Raw genomic sequence first — 23310 nt, 5'->3', positions numbered from 1 at the left:
TACGGGGATCTTGCAAGCAGGTCTTGACCCTGGCTGCTGGAAGGGGCTGGTCCAGAAGAAAAAGGTCATGGCTTTAGTCCTAGGTGATGCGGCACGCTGCTGCCTACGGGTTTTGTTTTCCTGTTCCTTCACCGGGGTTTTCAGGGAGATTCTGAGGCAGGGGCAAATGAAGGCAAGGAGGCTGTGCCAGCACGCGCTGCGAGCCGGTGCTTGGCCTCAGCACGGTGCCAGGCCGGCTCCTTCGGGGGGAATTCCTGCGAGTCCCGGGGTGCCAGCTCCTAGCAGCGAGCTCCTTTGGATGTTGCCAGAAAGGTGCTGTACAGCCTGCCGGGGGTGCGGGTGGCACTGCTCGGATGCTGTAAATGAGCTCACCGGAGCCTCCTCCCTCCCCTCTGCTGCCTTGGCCAACGGCACAGCTCTGGGAGGCCTGGAGGAGCCCTCCGAGGCCAGCACCAATGCTCCGGGTCTCACCTGGAGCAGTTTTGGAACAGACCTGGCAGGTGCCCAGCTGTAGTGCAGCACCCACGCTTCGTCAGGGTGTTTCAGGGTGTGAAATAGGAGGAATATCATGTACGTTTGAGGTCGCTAAAACCTTTGTTCGATACAAAGGGCAGAATTAGGAGCCCTTCAGTCACAAACAGTCCTCAGAGCAGCTCCGGGTGGCTGCGGTGCTGAAGGACGCTGCCGGTCCTGCTGTGGCTGTGTGCTGGGGCTGAGCTCTGCTTGTGAAAGGCGTTTCAACTTTCTCCCCGGCGCTGGCTTTTCCTCCGATTCCTGCCCGCTCTGTCTCCAGGCAACCTGGCCTCCCGCAGGATCCGTGTCCCCGTGACGTCCTTGCTGCTCTCCCCCTCAGATGCTCAGCTTTTTCCGTCGCTGCTGAGGTGCAGAGCTGAGCGCATGCAGGCTGCTTTTTGTTTCCCCTCCTACGTGCAGAGCGATGTGCACTTCTCTACATGTGTGGGAAACGCAGCAGATAAAGACAAGAACATCCTGTGTTGTCATCTGATTTTTCCCAGGCCTTTCCCAGACCTCCTTCTCTTCTCCGAGCTGCCTGGGTACACGGGGGGAGAAGGAAGGGTAAGGAACCGGCCTGAAATGGGGCCCCGGAGTCAGGGATAACCTGTCGGGAAGGTGGGCACGGCCTTCCTGTTCCTGTCTGCGTGTCACAGTGAGAGGATCTGAGCCTTGCCCACGGACTCGGGCGTGCTTGCTTAACCAGGATCTGCCTTTGCACCCTGCGTCCGACAGGTTAACCGGTTGAAATCAGTGGGAGCATACCTCCATCAGGTTCTGCGCTGGCTTTAACCAAGCTCAGGCAAAAACTGGTTCTAATTAACAAGTGCAGGCTGCGCACGAAGTGCCAAGATTGCTTTTAATTTGCGTGGAAGCCGCAGAGGTGGCTCTGCAGACTGTCAGGGCTGAGCCCTGGCGCTGTGCGTGGCTCAGGGCTCCCTCCCCTCTCCAGCAAGCCCATCGCCTGCCTGGCTGCATTCTGCACCTGCAGCCTAGGTTAGATTTGGCCAGATAGCGGCCTCGTTTGCAGCTTCATCTCTGCAAACTGATTACAGAGTGCCCTGCTTTGGGGATCTCGCCTCCTGCAGAAGGCTCCTGTTAGCTCAGGCATCCCCAGGCAGCAGCAGGGGTAAGGAGGGGTGGGCAGGGGGCCTTCACGTAGCTCTTACCTGAGCCCTGGTTCCTTGTGCCTAAGCTTTAAGGCAGAATGTCCAAGAACCAGCATTTACAGTCCAGCAAGGCAGCAGAGCAAAGCCCTGGAAGCAGGCGTTGAGTTTTCCAGGCCCGCCACCTGCGGCTGGACGCGTGGACGTGCCCACGTGTAGTAATACCGGCCTTGGGTGTGGGCTGGCGGTGGTGGGCGGAGGGTTTGTTTTCTTCCTCAGCTCGGAGAAAAAAGAAATTTCCCGTACCAGCTCTAATTCCTGGCTTTGCCTGGGCGAAGTTCTGCCTGCCATCTGTTAAGCACCAGAGCAGCTCCAAGGGCTTCCGAGCCAAACACAGATCGCTGGCACAGGCGCCAGGTGAGCCTTGGAGGTGGGGATTTTCCTCTCCTGTACCAAAGAGTGCCAACCAAGCGTGGCCCTCTCCTGCAGCTGAGGAAGAGAGGGCAGTGGTGTTTGGGGACAGGACATCGAGCATCTGCCCAGGGCTTGGAGGGGGGAAAAAATCTGGAAAGGTTGCTGTTACGGGCTGCAGGGCTTGGAACTGCAGCACTTGGGGTTTGCAGAACATCTGCGTGTGCTGGGACGGGTCGTTCTTCTTACTGGTGTCCCCAGTTCTGTCCCCAGCTCCCGGACCGAGCTGTCGGCGTGAATGTTGGTTTTGTGCTGGGCATTGGCATCCCGGCCCTGCTCCCCCGGGACACGGAGAGGTCGCAGCAGAGCGCAGCGTTCACACAAGCAGGGCATTAAGGGCGCAGCAGACCTGGAGGCTTTGGGCACGGTGGCTTTTTGCAGAACACCATCGGTGTTTTCTTCACCTTGCGCAGACAACTGGCAGCATTGATGCTGACGAGGGATGTGGACAAGGTGATAGCTTCCTTCCTGAGCAAATGCAACTTCTCGGTGCGCATTTCGGTCCACAGCTTCCTGCTTTCAGTTGCCAGTGTTTGTGTTTATGCCACCTCCAAAAGCCACCGGTTTTGCTGCAAAATGGCCTCATTTTATCTGCAGCATCGCCACGAGGTTGGTTCTGCTGGGTGCTAACTGCGAGCTGTGGGCGCCTCTTGCCTCTGAGCCTGTCAAGAGAAACTTCTGGTGCTTTGGTCACCAGCATGCTAGGGTCAAGCTGCATAGACTGGCAGTTAGACGTGCATCTTTCTTTCTTTTTGGATGCTTTCTTATGACTAAAATGCCCCAAATGACCTATTTGCATATCCAGAGATCGCTTCGAGTGACCCCATAGAAGCAGACTTGTGATGACAGCCTGCTCCTCACCTGGACGTCACCTGCGGTAGCCCGGAGTTCTTCTGTTGGATACAGCTTTGCATCCACGTGCTGGTGAAGGGCTTTTACAGGCAGCCAGCATGCCTTTTGCTCTGTGTGTGTGCCTGCTGCCTTACCGGGTCTGCAGAGCTCCTCGGAGGCCAGCAGTGCCCTGGGGAGGTGCTGTGGGCTGGCACCAGGAATTGGGCATCACAGCAAGAGCCGTGCCCTGGGCTGCCTGCCCTGCTGAGCCTGCTGCTGTCCTGCAGCACCCAGGCTTTTCTTGCACCTCCCGTGAGCCCGTTTGGTAGCCCACAGCCCCAGCTCGGTGGCAGCTTTGCCTGCTGTGCGCTGTGCCACGAAGGGCCGGCTGTGAGAGAGGAACCAAGCCACGTGGGCGGTGCACGTTCCCCAGCACATCTAGGGAACGTCTGAGGGCTTTCCAGGAGGAATTTGGAACAGGACTCCTCTGAACAATTCTAGGAAATGTTTTTCCTAAAAAAAAAAAAAAAAAAAAAAAAAAAAGCTTTATATTTTTTTTTTCAATGCAGTCAATTTGTCAGTGCCATCTGTTGGCTCGTTACCCAGAGGTGATCGATTGCTGACTTATGGGAACAATTAGCAGCATAAATATTCTTTTATAACTGTTACTGGTTAGATTGATCACAAGGTCACCGTATGCAATGAGCACGTGGTTTTTCCTGAGTTTTAACTCAGGCCAGCATAGAAACAACTGAACTGAGCTAGAAGAGGTGGTTTCTCTCTGGAACAGTCCCCGATGCAGGCAAGGTGAGTTAGGTCCAGCTGCAGCCTCGACCTTTTTCCTTTGGTCACTACACTGAAGAACAAGGAAATGTCCTCTTCTTTCAGGGCTTCCTTCCAGTGCACACAGACCACTATTTCCTATCTGTTTTCCCTCTTACACTCTCCAGTAAGTTGTGTTCATTCCCAGTAGGTGCTCCACGCAGTGCTGGGCCTCTTCAGTTGTGTTTCTGTCGTACTCTGACTGCAGCAGAGGACTCGTGCCACCTGGGGAGGTGCTGCCGTGGGCTCGCAGCCTGCCCCAGCTCTTCCTCCTGCTGGCTGTGTGCTGGGGCACCCCGCCTGGCCTGCCGCTGCTGCTGTGTCCTCCAGCGCCAGCCCGAATTTATCTTCCCTGCTGGCAGGACAGGATTGATTCAAGGAAGTGTGTATGAACATTAGCCACACTTCGCTAATAAACAGGATGTCTGTATGAATGTGCGTTCCTCCGAGCAGGCATTATTTCCTGTGCCAGGACTTGGGCATCTGTTCAGACGCTGACACTCGCTGTGCCCTGCTCGCTCCCCGCGCACCAGGCGCGTGCCGTTGGCCTGGGCTGTGTCAGAGGAGCAGCAGCAGGCTCCTGGGCTGCCCTGGGCTCTCGGCGTGATGAAGTCACCCAGAACAGGGCCCAGGTTTGGAGTCTGTGTGTCACTTTTCGTCTTCCCAACTTCTCAAGTCTGTTTAAGGCTAACTTTTTGCTGGGATGCGGAGAACGACAGGAGCCTGGAGCAGAAGAGGTTGCTGGAGCTCACGGGGGACACCCAGGAGTGAACGTCTGTGAGTGTTTTGGGGTGCAGTGAAGCAGCTTGCAGTTTGGGTTTGAGATGCAGTTTCTGTCCCTCCTGAGTTCCCGTGGGAAGCAGGGAGCCGTGCAGGTGATGTTGGTGATACCGACGTGTGCTTCGGGGCTCCCAGAGCTCCAGCGCCTCTCCTGTTCTGAGCTGCCCGCCGTCGTGTCCCTGCTGATTGAAACTCCCACGGCTTTTCACCAGGCTTTTACCTGGCACGCACACACCTAGCACAGCTCGGGAATCCAAAAAACACCGAGCAGCGTCCAGCACGAGTGCACCAGGAAAGGAGAAGGCTGGGAACGGGCTGGCCAGGCCGAGCCTTCAGGCTCCGACGGGCGAGACCTCCCCGCGGGCTTGCAGTCACCTCGAAGCATTCACCTCCTTTTTACAAACTGCTGTCGTTAGGAACTTAACTTTTCTTCAAACTACGAGCGTAAGTTTTAATTGGATCCAAGAAGAAAAAAAAAATGAAATGTTTAGAAATGGAGGGAACATTTTGTTAATTGGTAGCAGCATGTATGCTCCAGACTTGGCGTAGGTCCTGCTGCCTGTAAGCTTCATTAACTTTTGATAAAAGAATAGTTAATTTTTTCAGGCTGTTTTTTTATAGTTCTTCATTGTCTAAGAAATTAGATTATGGTTTTCTTTCACTTTTAATTGCAGCCTAACTTGTACTTTCTTTAATGATGTTTAGTCTTGCTCTCTCCCCTCTCTACTCCACGTGGTGCTTGCCAGGGTGAGGCAGTGCACTCAGGGTTGTTTCTGGGTGCTCCGTGAGAGCACAAAAACCTTCACGTGCTGCCAGCCGGGATCCCACTGGCCTCCCCTGCAAGGAGAGCTCTTCCTTGTAGGGTGCGTTCAGACGGGGTTTGTTTTCCCAGCAGCAGGAAAGCCCTCGCTCAGAGCAGGATTCACTGCGGCTGTGTCCCCACAGCCGGGTTTTCACGAAGCCAGGCTGGCTGGAGCGAGCGGAGCGCCGAAGGCAGGCTTCTCGTGGTGAAATCCTGAATCATCTTTCAAGGGAGCGGGAACACGAGCCAGCTGGGAGATGCAGAAATGGAGAAACCGACTCGGTCTGTTTTGGAAAGCCTTGAAGCCACTCCTTCCCCCTGGAAAAAAGGCGCTCCAGAACCTCTGCAACAAACCCACGGGAGCTGCTCCGGTGAGCCCCCAGCACTGAAACTCCCCGCGCTCTGCCTGCCGCGGGGCGCTCCGAGGGGATTTCCTACTTCCACCCTCGTGAGGAAGCTCTGAATTTCCTGAAACCGGAGCGCGAGGTGGTTTCCCCGGGCTCCTTCAGGAGACTTTTACCTTTTACATTCTCTCCATTGCTGGAGGCACCTGCACTGGAGGAGCTCATCTCCAAGGGCCTCCTCCAGAACCGCCAGCGCTCTCCTTACGGCTCCTGAGGCTGGATTTGGGTTTGCTCGAGGGCTGCCTATTTGATCCCAAAGTCGGAGCCTTTGTCAGGGGGCATCTTCGGGCTGGTGCCTGTGTTCCTGTGCCATGGACGCGGGCGTTTTGTGCCTCGTGGGGGTGGAGGCTGAAGACAGCACCCACACCAGGTGCCACGCGTGGCAGGCTGCTGTGCAGGATGGCAGCACGCATCTCTGCGCCCTGCGTTTTTGGGAAGAAAAGCAGAGAAATTCGGTTCTTCTGCTTTGCCTGGACTCACTGACAGCGTTACGTTCCGTCGAATGCTCCGCATTCCTTGAGCCTGGCCAGAAGTGTCAACTCGAGTCACACAACGAGGCTGGGGAATGAGATTCCCTTCGAGCAAATACGCAGCGGGGAAATGAGTAAGGAACTTGGGAGCGCTCCGGACCTGAGGATTTTCAGCTAAATATTTGTGCCTGAGAATGACTCACGTCTCTGGGCAGACATCTTGGCTTCGCTCTTTGAGGAAGCTCTCACTTTTGTTTCTTTTCACATTACTGCTTTAAGCTTTACAAAAGCCCGCTCGGACGGGGGAAGTGCTCGGTGAGGAGCGTGCAGCGAGTGTTTTCCGAGCCCTCCGGCTCCCTGCAGCTTTCCAGCCGTGGCGTGAGCCTTGTCCTTGAACGCCGCCTCGGCAGGGCTGTGCTGTGGGGGCCGGCTTCGCCGTCTCACCTTGGGTCTTGGCTCTCGCCCTGCTCCTGCCAGCTCCTCCTAATGCCAGAGCTGGCAGCCGTACAGCTTCTGTCCGTGCTGGGGTGAGCACACTCCGTGACTTCGAGGCCGAATTATTCCCCTGCTCCGAGCGTTTCAAGGGGAAGAAACGGCCACCGGCACCTAGCGCCTCTCCGGGATCCTGCTGCCTTCTGCTTGTGTGCAGGGCAGTTACCCTCCTGGCAAAAAAAATGTTATAAAACATTTAATTTTCACGTGATTCAGGTTTTTCAGGACCTTTAAGGGAACAGATTTCCCCCTCCCCGCAGTGCCCTGCCTCTCAGAGCGCCCTTTGGCTTTGCTCTTGGGCTTTGTGGCAGAGAAATGTCCCAGGCTCTGCTGGCTGCCTGCAGGGCTGACACCAGCTGGCCCGAGGATGTGCGTGGGGCTCCTTCACCCGGCCCCTGCCATCATCCTGGGGCTGCAGGGCCTTGGTGCTGCACTCCTGGGCCCCCAAGCTCATCCCTTGGTGCCCGGGCTTTCCCCTGCCACCAGCGCCCGCGGTGCTGCCGAAGGGCAGGGCTGTGCCTGGGGCTCTGGGCAGGCTCCAGGCGCGTGTGGTGCCGCTCCTGCAGGCTGGCCCGGTGTCACAGCCTGTGAGTGTGTCAGTGCCTGCAGACGGGGACGTTCCTGCTGCTGGAATCAAGGCTGGAAGCTCCTGGATCTCCTCTCCGCCCCTGCGCAGGGAGCAGCAGCGCGCGCTGCACCGCCCGTCGGGCACCGGCTGGGGTTTGGCAGCCTCCCCTCCTTCCCAGCACTGAGCACGTGCTCCAGGCACACCTCGTGCACGGCGTGCCCCTGGCCCAAGCCCTGGTCCTCATCCCCAGCCGCCGTCTGTGTGTGTTAGAGCCATTAGAGCCAGGCCTCTCTGCAGCCGGGCTCTGAGCTCGGGGCTGTGCCTCGGCAGCGTTCCTCCCCGCAGCGCTGCTTTGCATGCCCTTCCCCAGGCCTTTGCATGATCCTGCAGCCTTCCTTGACAGGAGCTGTGTAAATCACTTCGGGAAAGCAAGCAGGGGAAGGTGGAGGAGTGGCTCTTCTCCCAGGTGAAGCCCGGCCTCCCAACGAGGAAGCTTGCTGCTGGCTGCTAACGCAGCCCACGGAGCTGGAGCGAGGCCGGCGTGCCACGGCTCCCGTCTTGCACTGACGTCGGCTGGTGGGGAGGAAGGGATTTCATCCAAGGCTGACACGTGCTTTGAGAAGCAGCAGTGCAAATGTTTGCTGAGAGCAGCCTGCCCGCGGCGGCCCAGGCTCTGCGGCACCAGTTGGCTCCCAGGGCTTCCCCTGCCGCTGGGAGCAGCCTCCTGCCGGGGATGTCCCACAGGCTGGAGCTGCCTCTCCTCGCCCCTCCGCCAGGCCTCCTGGAAGAGATTCCTCTGCTCTTGGGCGACCCCTCACTTATTTCTAGGGCCCCGGGGTGCCCGTGAGCAGCGGGGAGCCTCCAGCCGAGGCAAGGGAGGAATTGGCCGGGGCTGGGACGTCCGGGAGAGCAGCCGACTGGAAGCACTTAGGCTTGTTTAACTGATCTCAGCGTAGTGTTAGAGAGCACTTCTGCTTTAACATTGTGCAAATAAATAGGATTGCTCGATGCCTGCCGTGCTGCTGTTTCTCAGCCCTGTCACAGCGAGGCACGGCGTGGCTGGTGCCAGAGGCTGCGCTCTGCTGCCTTTGCCCCTTCCCAGCCTTCGGTGCCTCCCGTCCCCACCTCCACAGCTTTGGGCAGATTCCTTCTGCCCTTTGCTCGAGGGGCTCCTGGGGTTGTGAGGTCTGGTTCCCAGTTCCACTTGCCTCCAAACCTCAGCCACTGGAAGCCATTCCTGCACTGTGAGGCTCGCTGGCAAGCTCCCAGCTGCTCCGTGCCCCTTCCCTGTGCCGAGGAATTGCAGCTCTCAGGCTGCTGGGGCACAGCTTCAAGTGGTAAGTTAACACGGCTGTGGCAAGGCTGAGCTGGCACGATCGAGGGGACTCGAATAAACTGAACAAATGCTTGGACTTGCTTGCAATATATCCACGAGTTTAGAAATAATTTGCTTTTCAGCACGGCATTGGGCGCCTCTGAGCAGGCTGTGCTGCGGTAATGGGCAACAGCTTAAATGTCCCGCAGCCTGCTGCAGCACTGCTGCCTTAATGAGGTGCCCACTGCAGAGAAAACACGCTGACAATTAGGAAACAAAGCTTCTTCCTGCCCAATTTATGGCAGGCTGTCTGGACTGGGTAGGCTGCTCGGAGATCCCAGGCTCTCTGGGGCACGGACTACATGCCCTGGTCAGAGTTTAGCACAGGCAGCTCTTACATGCACTATTTGTTTTTAAGAATGCTTTTCTAAATAAGTGACTGGGTAAATAACCTGGTTCTCTTTTTCCTTTCTGCTAGGTTGCTATCAAGATAATTGATAAGACGCAGCTGGATGAAGAGAATCTGAAGAAGATCTTCAGAGAGGTTCAGATCATGAAGATGCTTTGCCACCCACATATCATCAGGTTATATCAGGTAGGAGCTTTCTGGTGGCTTTTCCATCCCTGTGCCCTGCAGCTGTGCTCCATGCAGCACTGTTCTGTAGAACTGCCCCTCCAGCCCTCAAGTCCTTTGTTTTCAAGGTCTCAAAGTGCTTCGATTAGAGGGGGGCAGGCTAAAAGCGTGGCTAATCCTTCTCTCTTTTGGGAGATCACACTTCCGCTGTGGGCTGGCCCCCTGCCATTTGTTTATGGCTATTGTGTGCTTTCCAGTTTCCCAGTTGAAACCGGATGTGGGCTCCCCTGCTCGATTTAAGGGAGAGAGGGAGTCCATCCGCCTGCCCGACCGAAAGCGTGCTGCTCCCTTGCCCTCGCTCCCTGCGCAGCTGCCCTCTGGTTCTGAGGACTTGCTGGGCTGTTCTGGGCTCTCTTGGAAGGTGGTCAATAGCAATGGTGCCGCTGCTGTTGTTGATTTTTTTGAAGTTGTTTGCAGACTTTTCACTTGTTTGGCGCTTTCACTCTGCAAACAACAGCAGCAGAATCCACGCATGGTGCTCCTTACGCACGTTTTTGGTGGTGCCCCTCTGATTGCGTGGGCAAATAGAGCAGCAAGGAAGCTGCAACAAGCCGGAGGCGAGCAGAGTGATGGGGGCAAAGAAATAGAGGAGACCAAGACCTTGGTGAAACGCTAAATGCTGCTTTGGAAGCTGCTGATGAAAGATTCCCTCCCTGAACCTTCCTGATTCAAGGGCTCACATGGTGACTGACAACCAACGGGTGCTTGAGAGCTCTACCAGTTTCCCTCTGTTTATGATCCCATTTCTGGAAGCTGTGGGACAAAGGCTCCTTCCCAGGGCCCTGCCTGGTGCCTGCAGGACTGCCACCCCGCTCAACGCAGCAACACAGCTGCCAGAGGGCTCGCAGGCACGGAACTGGAATGTGAAAACTGGAAATTCAGGGGGAAAGATGCTGGGGTTATTTCCTTCTGCAATGTGATCCTGACGTGTGCATGTGAAGGGAGAAGTTAAATAACCCACAATAGAAGCTGCCATTTCCTAGAATCAGCTCTTGTTGGTTCAAGACCAGGCTGCTCCTGATCTGGGCTTGATAGACGTAAGCAGTTATTTTGACTACAAAGAGTTAAAGTGGAGTTGACGTGGGAGAGGTTAATGTTTACCTGTTCTGGCCAAACAGCCAAAAGTGAGATGCCTACTCCAGAATTCCGACATTTTAAGGTACTTAGGGAATGCTTCTTTGCAAACTGCTTCCTTCATGCTTTTTTTTTCAAAAAATAACAAATAACAACATTGCAATCTCTTTTGTTCTATCTAAAGCTTTTGATATGATACCGAACAAGTGACAGAAGTGGCTTGGCTTTGCTAAGTTGAAAGAGAGTCCCTGCTGTGCATCAGATTTCATTTGGGTGCTCTTTAAGGGTACTTTCTCTGGCACTTTGTTTTTTAAATAAAAACTCCTGAAACCTGGAGTTGGGAATTCAAAGCCTGTCCCAGTTTTTCATCAGGAATCCGAGTTTAAAAACCATGTTTCCTTGAACTTACAGCACTTGAAAAGTGTAAGTGAAAAAGGAGAAAAAGGAAATAATGGTCATAAGAGATTCTTGTCTCTCTGTTGAGATAATTGCCCGTCCCAGCTAAAAGGCAAACTTTCACTTGTCTTTGAAACGCGCCCTGACAAAAGCCCAAACAAACCCCAATGTTTTCCTGCTTGTGCAAACAGCATTCACCTGTTGTGCCCCTACCGGAGGCTCAAGGCCCTGGTAGTGATGCAATGTGATGTTTTCCCCCTGACAAAGCTGTGAAGCTCGTTAAATAAACAACACAAAGCTTCGAAAAACGCTGCCAGCATGTGCTTGCCCGCAGGCAGATCTTGTAATCCGCTCACAGAGCAGCCCTCGGAGCCACCCTTGGAGCGTAGGGCCCAGTGGCTGATGATGGGCATTACGTGCTGCTTTTTGTCTAGCACATAGTGCCCTGCAGTGTGTTTTTTTTCCCAGTTCCAGGTGCTGATAGGGATCATTTTGGACCCCTGGGGTCCTTCTGGGCTGCAGGTGCCCCGAGCACTGGCAGGGCTGCGCTCACCAGCTACTGGATGCCCTCGAGCCCTGAGCTGGGCCCTGCTGCCCTTCTCTGTTCCTCTGTCTGCCCGGTGCCTCTCCTCCTCTCCTTGGCACGTGGCAGGGCTGTGGGGCTCATCACTTAGGTGGTCCCTTCTGAAGCTCAGCCCTTGGCTCTCTCCAGTTTCTCTCCAGCTTGGCTCTGCCCCCAGTGCCCTCACCAGGTCTCCTCCGAGCCCTTCGCTCCCTCCTCCTCCCTGTTCTCCCTGCCCGTCTGGAAGGAAGAATAAAAAAATTCCATTAGTTTGCCTCGCGCGAAAAGGAGCAGTCTCCTTATCTGTCACTTTTCTGTCCTTGTGTCCAGGTTATGGAGACGGAGAGGATGATTTATCTAGTGACGGAGTACGCTAGCGGAGGGGAAATATTTGGTAAGTACATTTATTGCATTCTTCAATCAGATAATGTACTTGGTTACCTACAGTAAACTGAAAATAGCTGCCACGCTCTCTTGTTTCAGTTGAGAGATGCCCTTCAGGCTGAGAACTTTCCATTGACAAGAGGGGTAAAGAAATAAATGATACCTGATGGAAAAATAACTCCCATAACCTCCGTTTCTTCTTCGGGTTTCATTGACAGGTGGTGCTGCTCCTCTTTTATGCTGACTTTGGGATTAAATTTTAGAAAACGTGATGCTGAGCGCTTTGCTTCACAGCAAGTCCTCTGAAACTTCTCGGCTACAGCTCGAATGCTGGCGTGCGTTCGCTTTCAAAAAAAAGGCCGTCCTGCAGTTCTGTACTATTTCATTCTCAAACCCGTGTATTTTCCTTTTGTCAATCTGATGTTATCTTAGCATATATTGGTCACATCCATTTTAAACTCCATTGTCTGCTAACGAGGTTTTGGCTGAGCTTTCTGACCACAGAAGCTAGTCCTTAAAGGAAAAGCAGAGTCTGTGCAGCGCCACTGCACGAGGCTAAGGGCAGCTCTGTGGTACCTTTGGAGATGGTCGTTGTGCTTCCTTCTCAGCATCGCCCGTGCTGCTCAGCTGCTGCTTCGGGAAGGGGCCAGCTGAAGGAAGAAGCGAGCAGTGGCCGATGCTTGGGAATTGTGGATTGCCTGGTTAAAACAACAAAACTGACTTAATCCAGCTGAGTTTTCCAGTTGTTTACTCAACCATTAATCTTGGTGCTGGATGCTGAGCAATTCCGAGGGCTTGTGAAACTCATCTTATGTTGTGCAGCAAGCCATAATTGCAGTAAAGTCATTTGAATGTTTATTAGACACTGCTGGTGGTTATGAGACTTCACTTGTGTGCGGATCGCTGCAGAAAAGCATGAATTCCTTTTTACTTTTTCTCCCTCTTTTGTTGAATTTGGCAGAGACAATTCATCTTTTTATAAATCCAGAACTATGTGCAAGCTCATATACAAACTTGGAATGAGTTCTCTTGGTTACAAAAATAGCCCTCTACATGATTTGAAGTGAAAATCTAATTGCTTTCTGAAATCTTTTATGCCGTAGTAAATTCAGCTCATTAGAATGGCTAATTTCCATTTTACTGCCCAGCATCTTATCCTCGCTCAGAGCAGGGAGCAGGTAGCTCACACACTGCCAGTTACTCCGTAGTTGTGATGTTTTTCAGGTCCGTGGCTGGAAGGCTGTGTCCTCCCCGGGTACTTTTTGCATTTCAGGTGCTGCGCGAGGCCTGGCGAGCCCTCAGAGCAGCGAGAGGAAAACCCAAGTTTCAGCTTTTTGTAATCAGGGTTTCCTGAGTAGCCATTAATACTTTGTTCTAGCAGAGGAAGCAATTTGCTGGGAGGAAGCAGCAACCCATTTTGGAAATGTTTCCTTGCCGTTGCTGGCACCCCCAGCACAGAAGGACCTCGCGTCCTCGTGGTGTCGGCAGAGATCGCGCTGCGGGCTGGCCTCGGACCCGCTCGTGCTCTGCTCTGGTGTTGCCTGCTGGATGGATGCTGGGGCTTGCTGCTTGCTGAGGATAACGTTTTGCTTGTGTTTCTTCTCCTCAGTACCTGGGCCTTGTCTGGGAGGCTGGCTGGGAATCGCTGGGCGGGCGTGCAGAGCAGTCACCAGTGCAGGGCCAAGTGGTGCCTTTTGGCGAGGGAGAGGGTTTTACTCCATGGTACAGTGACTTCTAACTCCAGTCAGCATCTCAGGCAGGCTTGGAGAGGCACTGTGTGCACAGCCTGAACAGCTCCCAAGCTCAGCTCCTCCCTGTGTGGCCAACAAACCCGAACAACGTCCCCCGCACCCTCCTGGAGCATCCAAAACTTGCACCGGGGCAAGGGCACATGAGAAAAAACTTCGATTTTCCTTGTGTTATCTACTGCTATTTCTGGCCACGGGGTGGTCCTCTGTATTAAACGTTCTTGTGCTCAGTCGTTCATCTCTTTCTTGGTTGTCTTTCAATGTCTGCACGGGTGCTGAGCTGCAGGAGGGGCGTGCTGTGCGTGAGGGGCGCGCTGGCCACAGCTTTGTGCGTGTTGCACGCTGGCTGTAGGGCTGAGCGCCTCGTCTAACCCGAATTGCACCATTACAGCGCTGGGAGCTGCACGTTTCTTTGAGGCAAAGCTAAGTTATTTCCCTTTGAGGCTTTAAGAGCCTGTGGAAGGCTTAAGCTGTCCCTCGCAGCTGTAAATGTCACCTAGGCAGTAGCACGGGATGGAATTTGTAGCTGAAGGGACGGCGGTGCCTCTAACTGGCTGCTGGGGCTGGCCGCTTGCCTTTCGGGTCCCTCGTCGGTCTGAGCTTTGCAGGTTTCCTCGGTGAGCACCTGAGAGAGCTTCACGTGTCCTCCAGCTGAATTTCCAGTAGGAGGAATGCCGTGGCGCGGCCGGTGGCTCCTTCGGTGGCCAGGCTGCGCCGTGGCTTTGATTCGTCTGGTACTGGAAACGTTTTCATAACTCACTGCTTGCATCGCAGGGCACGGGGATCAGGGAGAAGACTTGTTTTCGCCAGGGACTTAAGCAGCAAAATGTAAACTGTTATTTCTGTCCCTGTGCATGTTTTGCGTGTGGCCGGGCTGGGGATTTGGCACCACGAACAAATAAATGTCTCGTCCTAAACAGAGGATGCTCTTTGTGCCACATCTCTCGAGTGTCCTTCTTAGTGGAGGTCAAACAACAGCCTGAAAGTGTGTTTAGTTTTTAGCTGCTTACTACGAATACTGTAAATAATCTGCAGTCCCAAATAACTTGCAGACCAAAGCGGGGCTGTGTGGCTGCTCAGCAGAAGGGCGCTGGGCTTGGTGGGCGCTGCAATGGGGAGGCTGCATCTGCCTCCCTGTGTCCTCCCGACAGCTTGGCAGAAGCTTTTTTGTGACCTGGGCAGACACCAAACAAAACAGCGCCGTCGTGGGAAGGTCGGACTGCTTCTGAGATGGCAAGGTCACCAATCACTCTGCAAATTCGACCTAATCCACCCCACAGGAGACACAAAGCCTAGGCGGCGTTTGCTTTCCAGACAGTAAGCAACTAAAAGCGCAGGGAGTCTGTCTAGGGGTTGGAAGTGGAATTTGTGTCCCAGCCCTGTCTCTTAGTCCAAAAGCATGCCTTCTGCACCATCGCCTTTAACTTTTCTTTTAATGCAGGGTAGTATCAGGCTCTTCATGTGAGCCAGGAGAACAACCGCTGATTTTAAGGGATGTGAAATGAAATAATTTGTTGCTTATTCTATGGAAAGCACTCCGAGGAACAACTCGGTGCACTCTCAGATCCAGAAGAGCGCGATGGCAGAAGCATTTGGTGCGCACAGGACCCAGCAGCAAGAATCTGCACTTCTGGAGGCGGCGTGCTGGGGGTCGGCGTGCTGGCAGCCCAGCTGGGCCATCGCTGGAGCCTCTCTTCAGGAGAGGTTTCTGCAGACTAAGCTCGCAACAGTTAATTTTGGCATACAGTTGCCCTGGGTGGTATGTGGAGCATTCTGTAGCTTCATTGTTCCTATCCTTCCTCTGGAGCTCGTGCAGAAATGTCAGCCTGCTCCAAGCGCTGCGCCTACGTGTGGGGCGCGGGGACGGGCCTTCGCTCCCCATCTCCTCGAGAAATGTGCCATTTCACGACTAACCTGGAAGTTTTTTTGCAGCCTGAGCACCACCACCAGAAGGGGAAGCAGCATTTTCTGCCCGAGCGTGTGCCTGAAGGCCGTGGGACCGAGCGGCCCCATCCCTTTCTGGGCTGTGCAGTGTGTCCGAGTGACCCAGTTTGTGTCCTTCTGTGCTTCTGGAGTGTTTTCAGTGTGTGTTTGAGCCTGGGCTGGGTAAAAGAAGCTTCTGAGAGCCTCGTGGAAACGTGCCTGCTGCAGGAGCCGGATTTGATTTCTTGCCTGCAGGAGGAACTCTCTAAATGTTTTCAGAAACGTTGAGAGATTGGAACTTTGCACTTGGTTTAAGAGCGCTTGCTGCGTCCGCAGGCTGCGTTCCCAGATTCGAGAGCATTCAAAACGTGAATGACCTCGGCTCGTGCAGGAGCTGCTCTCTGCTCACCAGCAGCGATGCTCGCGTTGGAGCGGGCCCTTCTGAGGGAGAGGTGGATGGCCCTGGGAAGGGCTCAGTGAAACGCAGTGGGACTGGGTGAGATGATTCAGGATGGGATGAGATAATTCGGGACAGGATGAGATAATTCACTTGCTAGTAATAGCAGAACTTACTAAGGGCTACACTGGAATTGGTGTTGGGCGCCCTTCCCCAGCCTGGTTCAGATTTGCTCGTGGAGTAAGTTGATCCAGTGAACAAAAGGTAATTGGCAAGTTTTTGCCAAACACCCTTGCTGTGTTGCACAACTGCGTGGTGAGACGTGGAGGAGCAGGTTGCTGTTCAGTCAGAAGCAGGCAGACCTGCTTTCATGTCTCGGTAATTAGTATTTACTGCAAGTCAATTATGTCGCAGGTATTTTAATTAACGGGTGGCTGGGAAGAATACAGCCACCCGATGAGAAACCTTCAGAAGTGATTTATTTGTATTCTTTTCAAGAGCAGGTATCTTCATCGAGCCCTCCAGTTTAAATGGAGTTTGTGGGGTGAAACGGCTCCCTCCAGCCTGTCCCTGGCTGGAAGGTGTCTGAGGTCAGCAGTGACCTCTCTGAGGAGTTATGCTCCCTTGCGGAGGGCAGGAGATAATGCTGGGCATCCATTCCTTGCGTTCTGTCTTCAGTTTGCTCCGGGAGCATCGTTGCCCTGGGTCAGTGGCTGTGGCCTGGCTTGGGGAAGCTCTTCCCGAGTTTCTCCAGCTCCTGGTCCCACGTGGGGCCGGGGTGTGTGGTTGCTGCGGGCTCCAGAGCACTTCACGGGTTTCTCCTGTTCCTTTTGTAGCCTTGACTTCAACTTCATGAACTCACAACCACTGTGCCGAGCGTATCTTCTACCACACCATAACAGTCTTACCCAGATTTGCTTACAGGGTAGAGAGATATTAAGGAAGGGCAATAATTTTTTCCTAACTAACTGCCAATTCCTTCGGCTTTTACACTTCTGGTAGCGTTTGCTTGCCTCTTGTGATGAGGCTCGAGGTGTTTTCGCTTCCTTTCTCTGCCTTGTTTTACTGCCTGGCTCCTCCCTGGTTACCTAACTGACCGGGCAGATGATGAGTGGCTGTTGCAAGCCTGCTGCTTTCATGTTGTAAGTGCATTGATTGAAGTCTGCTTGCTGTTGGATACCTCCCTGCGTGATCTCTGGGTCAGCTGAGACTCCTTCTGTCCCTGTTTGCAATGGTAGCTTCTGAAGGAAGCCTCTCTGGCCACAGGCCCTGCCTTGGAGTGAGAGCAGAATACTTCAGAGCACTCAGATTTCCTTACAGAAGTAAGCTCCAGTTTTATCCTAAAGCCTGTTGACTATTACAAATACATTTTTGCACCGAAACAGTAGGAAATACCCAGAAACTGGGCATACTTGCAGATATTTTGAGACACTTTTCTGTGTTGCATTGCAGAAATAAAATGTTAAAAAGCTCCTAAAGCTGCTTGGGGACTGAGCTGCAGCGAAATAATGGGAGCCTGTGTGTGCGAGGGGTATTTAGGCTGGGTTTTGCCCTTGGTGCCCCCCGCGGGGTGTGACTAACCGCTGTCCTTCGCTCTGTCCCCCGCAGATCACCTGGTGGCACACGGACGCATGGCGGAGAAGGAAGCCCGGAGAAAGTTCAAACAAATCGTGGCCGCTGTCAACTTCTGCCACTGTCGTAATATCGTTCACAGAGATCTCAAGGCAGAAAACCTCCTTCTGGATGCTAACCTTAACATCAAAATAGCAGGTGAGCTAAGGCTGGCGGTGTGGGAGGAAGGCAGCTGCTTTCAGAAGTTAATAAATGTAGGCATTGGCTGCTTCCAGGTATTCAGAAAGGAGGAAACGCAGTGCAGCTAAAGGAAGCTTTGGATTTCGGTGTGGCCTGCTGCCCAGAGCTGAAACTGGCAGGTTGTAGCCAGGAGATTTATATCTCCCTTCAAGTAGTGCAAAATAAAATCAAGGAAAAAAAAAAAAACAGCACTGGTTTGGCTTCGTAGGCAAATATGCAGCTATAGATATTGCAGGGTCCCGATACACTGCGTCACGGGCAAGGCACATGGTAAAGAAATGAGCCTTGTTCTGAGTCCTGCTGCCACTTCAGGATTTCTTCGAAGCGGGTCAGACCAGGTGAGAGAAAGAGAAGGGAAAACTACAGACGACAATTTTGGGGGTAGAAGTGAAGGAGGAAAAGCAGTCTTGGAATAATTGCACTATCTCGCTCTGCCAGGGCAAGAGAAGAGCCCCAGTGCTTTCGGTGTTCTATTCATCGCAGGGGCAGAGGCTGAAGTTAGTAAAAAAAAAACAAACAAAACCAGGCCCTTTCAGTCTGTTCCTGGTGTTTTGCTGACCGACCACCTCCACCTGTCTGTGTTCCTCTTGTACATGAGGAACGAGCCTGGGCTGCTGAGCTCTGTGGTGTACCCAGACTTGATTTAGCTTTGTTGGATTATGCACTAACTGATTGAAACAAGAGGATTTAATACTGCCCTGGCCACCTCATTTCATGGGCTTTTGCTCTGGAACAGCCAATACCTACCATTTAATTCTGTTAGAGCCTAATGCATAGCAGAGTGTTTTTTGGAAAGCACTTTATCTCCTCCCCGTCTTAACAGCCTTCCCCGGAGAGCTTGTCAGCTTTTACAAGGGTTTGTAACGGGAATCAAAAAAGTGCCTGAGACTAACTTGCTGCACAACTCTTCAGTCTGAGAGCAATGTTAGTACCGACGCGTTCACTTAAACTCTTTAGGAGCTCATATCCCAAGATGCACGTATTTATTTTCCTGAAAAGTCTTGTTTATATCTAGGAGGTTCCTCATCTTCCTTTTTGAACCTCAGATTTTAGCTTATGGAAACTTAAATCGTGGTATGGAGCACACACACAGTAGTACGTCTCATGATTTTCCTTTATTACCTTATTTTGTGTTTATTTTCATCCTCGCTTTGTGAGGAAAGAATGGGAGGGAAGGGAAAGGAGCGAAGGATTTCTATGAACCTTCCTGTGCCCACTTGATAGCCCCGTCCTGCTTTGTTTCAGTGCAAGTTGCTAACCTGTGCTTCGCTCTTCTGGGAGCAGAAGCTGAGCAAGAGGCACGTCGCTGTTAAGTGCTGGAGTGGTTTTCTGATGTTCCCTATGTTTTAAGCAAAATCTGTGCTGCCTTGCACTGCGAGTGCCTTCCTTGGCCGGCTGACAGCCTGAGAGAGCACTTCCCAGGGCTGTGCTGTGTACAGTCACTGAAGAGAAACACACTGACAGCGTGCAGAAAATGGCTTGGATTTGCTGGGCAGCAAGACTCATTTCCTACGTTGGATATTGCCTGCTGGGAGCCACAGGCAGAGGCAGGGCTCCTACCAGAGAGGTTGCACTGGAAGACTTTTTGGGCAGCACTTGCTGGTATCTGTTCTGTGCAGGCAGATGCACTGGCAATGTGAGGCCATCACATGTTCGAGGGGTACAATCGAAGCTGTGTGTGTGGAGAGAGGGGTCCCAGCAAAGCGGAGAGAAGAAAAACTTGAAAACTAACCCAGGAAGAAACCGGGGTGCAGCTGGGTTTCTTAAAGAAACGTCCCCATGAGCACGCTGACAAGCTCACCGAATGTCTGCAGCTTGTGGAGGCTTTATCTAGGGGAGGTGGAAACTATTTTCCTTCCAAGGCTGTTCCCAGCACAGTCTCCAGAAGGTATTTCCCACCCTGGAGATGGTGGTGTTTTGCTTGGCAGGAGGCTGTAGCAGTGATTTGAAAAGTAGCCTGGAAAAGCTGATTTATGGTATAGGATTTTCCGAGTATTAAGTTGGGTCCCTATAACTCATCAATTACAACTTGACACCAGTTCTGCCATTGTTTCAGGAGAAGAAAAAAAAAAAAAGAAGCAATAGCAACTGATGGCTTTCACTCTGGACCTCCCAGGATAAGCACTGCAGGCGTGCACCAAGCCCTGTCAGACTGGGCGAAGGAGCAGCAGAACCTTCGCTGCCGAGCCTGTTACACTGCCTCACTCCAACCTCCTCCCTAATGCTCTCAGTACGTCCCTAGCTTCCATCAGCTGAGCCCCGAGCCTGCCTTCTGAAGGCTCCATCTGGCAAATCCTGGTCGCTTCTTTGCTGTCGAGTAGCAGGAATGCAGGGAGCCTGCAGGGAGCCAGCGTGTCACCTCCAACACCCAGAGCACAGCTGTGGGACCCGGGCCATGTGGTTCTGATACGGAGGTGTAAAATCTTGAGCAATCCACACAATTCCAGCAGCTGTTGGAGTTTTACCTTTCAGCTCGCCACCAGCGCAGATCTTCCAGCTCTTCTGTCGGTCTTCCTGACCTGCAGCTGCAGCTTTGCATTACTTGCTGTGAGTTCAGTAATTAACACTTGCAATTAGAAGTGGATTAGTGCTGCTATTTCCACTTGGTGCTAACTACAAGCGTGCTTTTTCTGTTGACCATAACCATACCATTTTCCCCTGAGCAGTCAGGTGTGAGTGCTGTTCCCCTGCTCCCATTTTTCCCCCGGATGCCTTTTCCCCGCGTACCTTCTCGCAGCCTGACTCAGTGGCTGCTGGCACCGTGCTCGCTCGTGCTCCCAGTCCGAGGGTTCAGCCAGGAGCTGGGATTATTGCTACACACGCAGGCCTTCCTGGGATACGATTTCAGGCAGGAATCCCATCTATGCATTGCTTTGCATTCATTTGCAAGAGCCTGCTCGCTCCTTCGCCTTCGGAGGGTAGAAGTCCCCGTTGCACAGTCTCATGTCTGCTCCCTGAAGCTCTGCTCTAGCGAAGAATGAGGGACTGGCTGACTGGACCCACTTCTTCGTAGTGCAGACAGAGGGTTTTCAGGTATTTTCCCTATATGGTGGCATCACGGTTTTAGTTTGTCCTTCAAAAACTCCCCTTTCCCTTTGCATCTGTTTGTGGGATGGGACCTGGTTGCTCCCTGGTGAATTTACGTGGCCTTCCTTGGGCTGGGATGAGTTGTCATAGTATTTAAGAAAACGTATTTCAACCGTGGGTTGTTTGTTTTTTTTTTTGCTTTAGTTTTTTTTTGTGTGTTGTTTGTTTTTTTTCTGTTGCTTTGGAGTTTCAAATCCCCCCGTAGACTTGGTGGGCAAGGGGAGCTTTTCAAGCTTGCATCTGTGCAGTTCCCATCTCTAAATTCTCGAGCAGCAAAACACCGAGTCCCTGCCCATCCCGTCCCATCCCTGGGCAGCATGCGGGCAGCTCCGACGAGCTGCAGGCCTGCCAGACCCCTTCCCATTTCTGTACAGCCACGGGCTTGGGAAGGCAACGTGCCGTGTTTGCTGCTTCAGCAATGCAGGTGGTTCCCAAAAGGCAGCGCACACGGCTGGGCGAGCTGCGCCGAGGTGCTTGGCTGAGTGCTGCAGCTCTTTGAAGGAGAAGAGCACAGTCCCCCGAAATCAGGTCACGGAAATCCTGCGAGGCAGCAGAGGTTGTGCACAGGAGTGGCTGCTCGGGGGCTTGGTGGGAAGCCAGCTGGGTTTGCTGGCTCGGGAGCTGGGGGGAAGCTCCGGGCACTGCTGCTGAGGGTTGGGGGGTTCTGTCCTAAAGCTGACGCCCGGTTCCCTTTCAGCAGGGTAACTGCAAACCTTCCAGGTCAAACTTGCAGTTTTACGTGGTGTAGGGAACCAAACCTTCGCTGGTGGCTGCAGGATGCGTGCTGAGCTCCTCGGCTCCTGAAGCACGGACAGACTGCAAGGAGAAATAGGCAGATAAAGCTAAGATGGACGTTCGAGATGAATGTATATTTCTTTCACAAAATAAGGGGAAAAAACTTGTGTTTTGCATGTCAAATAATTTTTGCCATTTGCATGCATGTATTAAAATCTGCATTTTCAGTCGAATTCTCCTGGAGAGCTTTGGGATCTCGTGCTCCAGTGGCAGGTGGGCAGGGGCAGCTCCCGTTCCCCCAGATGTGCTGCAGTTGGGGACAGTGATGGAGTTAAAATTATAACGAAGCTCGTCCTCAAAGTTTTACTTCCTGCAGCCACAGTATTTTTGCCATGAAGTTTTTTGGTTTAATGGGTTTGAATTTGCAAACTGAGTATTTCTGGCTGCTGTGAACAATGTCCTTGTGGCTGGGGGTCCCTGTCCACGTGCATCAGTGTCACTCACCTTCCTGCTGGCACAAGTCTAGCAGAAAAATAGGCAAAGCCGTTTGCTCCTGATAGGAACTGCTCCCAAGGACACCCTGTCATGGGACCTGGAACCCTCTATCTTTCTCTGGGTTTGCTGTTGTTCAAATGAGTCAAAATCCTTTTATTTTATAAGCAAAAGCTCACTTCTCTTACATCCAGACATCTGTTCCTTTCCTCTTTCCAGTGCAGGTCTCAGCTGTATCCAGGGGCGGCGGGTTAATTAGCAGGGAATGCCATTAGTGCCCACGTAAGCTGATGGTTGACTGCCCACGAAGTTAAGACCTTTCTTTTAACTTCTCCTTCAGGATTTATTCTTTGCTGTGGGTGAAGGATTTGACTGGCTTTGTAGAGATGCCTACCACAACTGAAGATTTCAGTTCACGTATTTCTGGAAAATAAATTTAAAAAATGGCACGTGCTTTTTCCTCTTTCTGTGCGTTCTGTCTTTGCTGGCAGCTGCCCTGCTTCTGAAGTTGTGAAACTTGTCATCAGAGAGCTGGAGGTTGGAAATTAACACAAAGATTGTGTGTGGTCCCTCGAATATAAGTTGGAAACCTCATTCCAAACCCTTCACCCGACTTAGAGCGACCCTGGCTGGTCGGATTGCTATTTATTGACTCCAGCACAGAAATCACGTGTCTGAAACGTGGAGAGCAAGCGTCAGATCTGTGTTCTCGTAAGCCAAGTAGTGTAGTTAGAGGGTGTGGAGCAGCCCCGAGCTGGGGTATTTTGCAGCAGGTTGTTTAAATGGGGCGAGTTGTTGTAAGAAGTGGAGGAGCAGCTGTTGATATGTGGTTGTGCATCCTCTCCGTGTGGAGGAAAGAAACTTGGACGCCGTTCCAGGTGCCTCTTGTGCACTCTTACCCTTCTGGGGTCTGAATATCAGCTACCCCTTGTGAAATTGTGTGCGACTTCACCAGGCACAGCGAATTACTTCAGTACCATTTGTTGGTGACAGTTGAGGTGGGTCACACTCCACTAACCAGTTCTCATTATTCTTTCAGATTTTGGATTCAGCAACATCTTCACACCTGGCCAGCTGCTTAAAACCTGGTGTGGGAGCCCTCCCTATGCCGCTCCAGAGCTCTTTGAAGGAAAGGAGTACGATGGGCCCAAGGTTGACATTTGGGTATGCAGCGAGCCTCTTTCTCTTTTACTTTGATTTTGGTTTTGCTCTCTTTGGCTTTGATTCTTGCCACCGCAGCGGTGCTCAGCCTGCTGACGCTGCGTGGATCCGGGCACGCAGGCGCCGTGATGGTGCGGGGCCACCTTGGGCAGGTTTGGGCTGCCAGCTGGTTTAGCCATTGGCTTCTGAGGCTTGGAAGAAAGTCTGGATTAAGCTTGAAGGAGAAATGAGGCTGGCCTGGGACTGAGATGCCACGAGGTCCTTTGCAAGGATTTGCTCCTTCTTGTTTTCTGTTTTATTTAAACAACGTTAACCGCTGTTAACCACAACC

At 52.8% G+C, this 23310-nt stretch overlaps 1 protein-coding gene across 6 annotated transcripts in view; it reads left to right on the top strand.

Annotated features, from left to right (window-relative positions):
* The window catches only part of SIK3 (SIK family kinase 3), a 68348-nt gene that overhangs the window by 21337 nt on the left and 23701 nt on the right, over positions 1-23310 (top strand). For all 6 annotated transcript variants that reach the window (XM_084301604.1, XM_084301603.1, XM_084301602.1 and 3 more), the window contains exons 2-5: positions 9053-9169; positions 11571-11634; positions 17301-17462; positions 22858-22982. In XM_084301604.1, coding sequence (XP_084157730.1) covers positions 9128-9169; positions 11571-11634; positions 17301-17462; positions 22858-22982 — 393 coding nt within the window. In that variant the 5' untranslated portion in view covers positions 9053-9127. The remainder of the gene's footprint in view (positions 1-9052; positions 9170-11570; positions 11635-17300; positions 17463-22857; positions 22983-23310) is intronic.

Source organism: Netta rufina, assembly GCF_964035555.1.
Source record: "Netta rufina genome assembly, chromosome: 25".
Lineage (NCBI taxonomy): Eukaryota > Metazoa > Chordata > Aves > Anseriformes > Anatidae > Netta > Netta rufina.
This window is presented reverse-complemented; position numbering and strand designations above follow the sequence as displayed.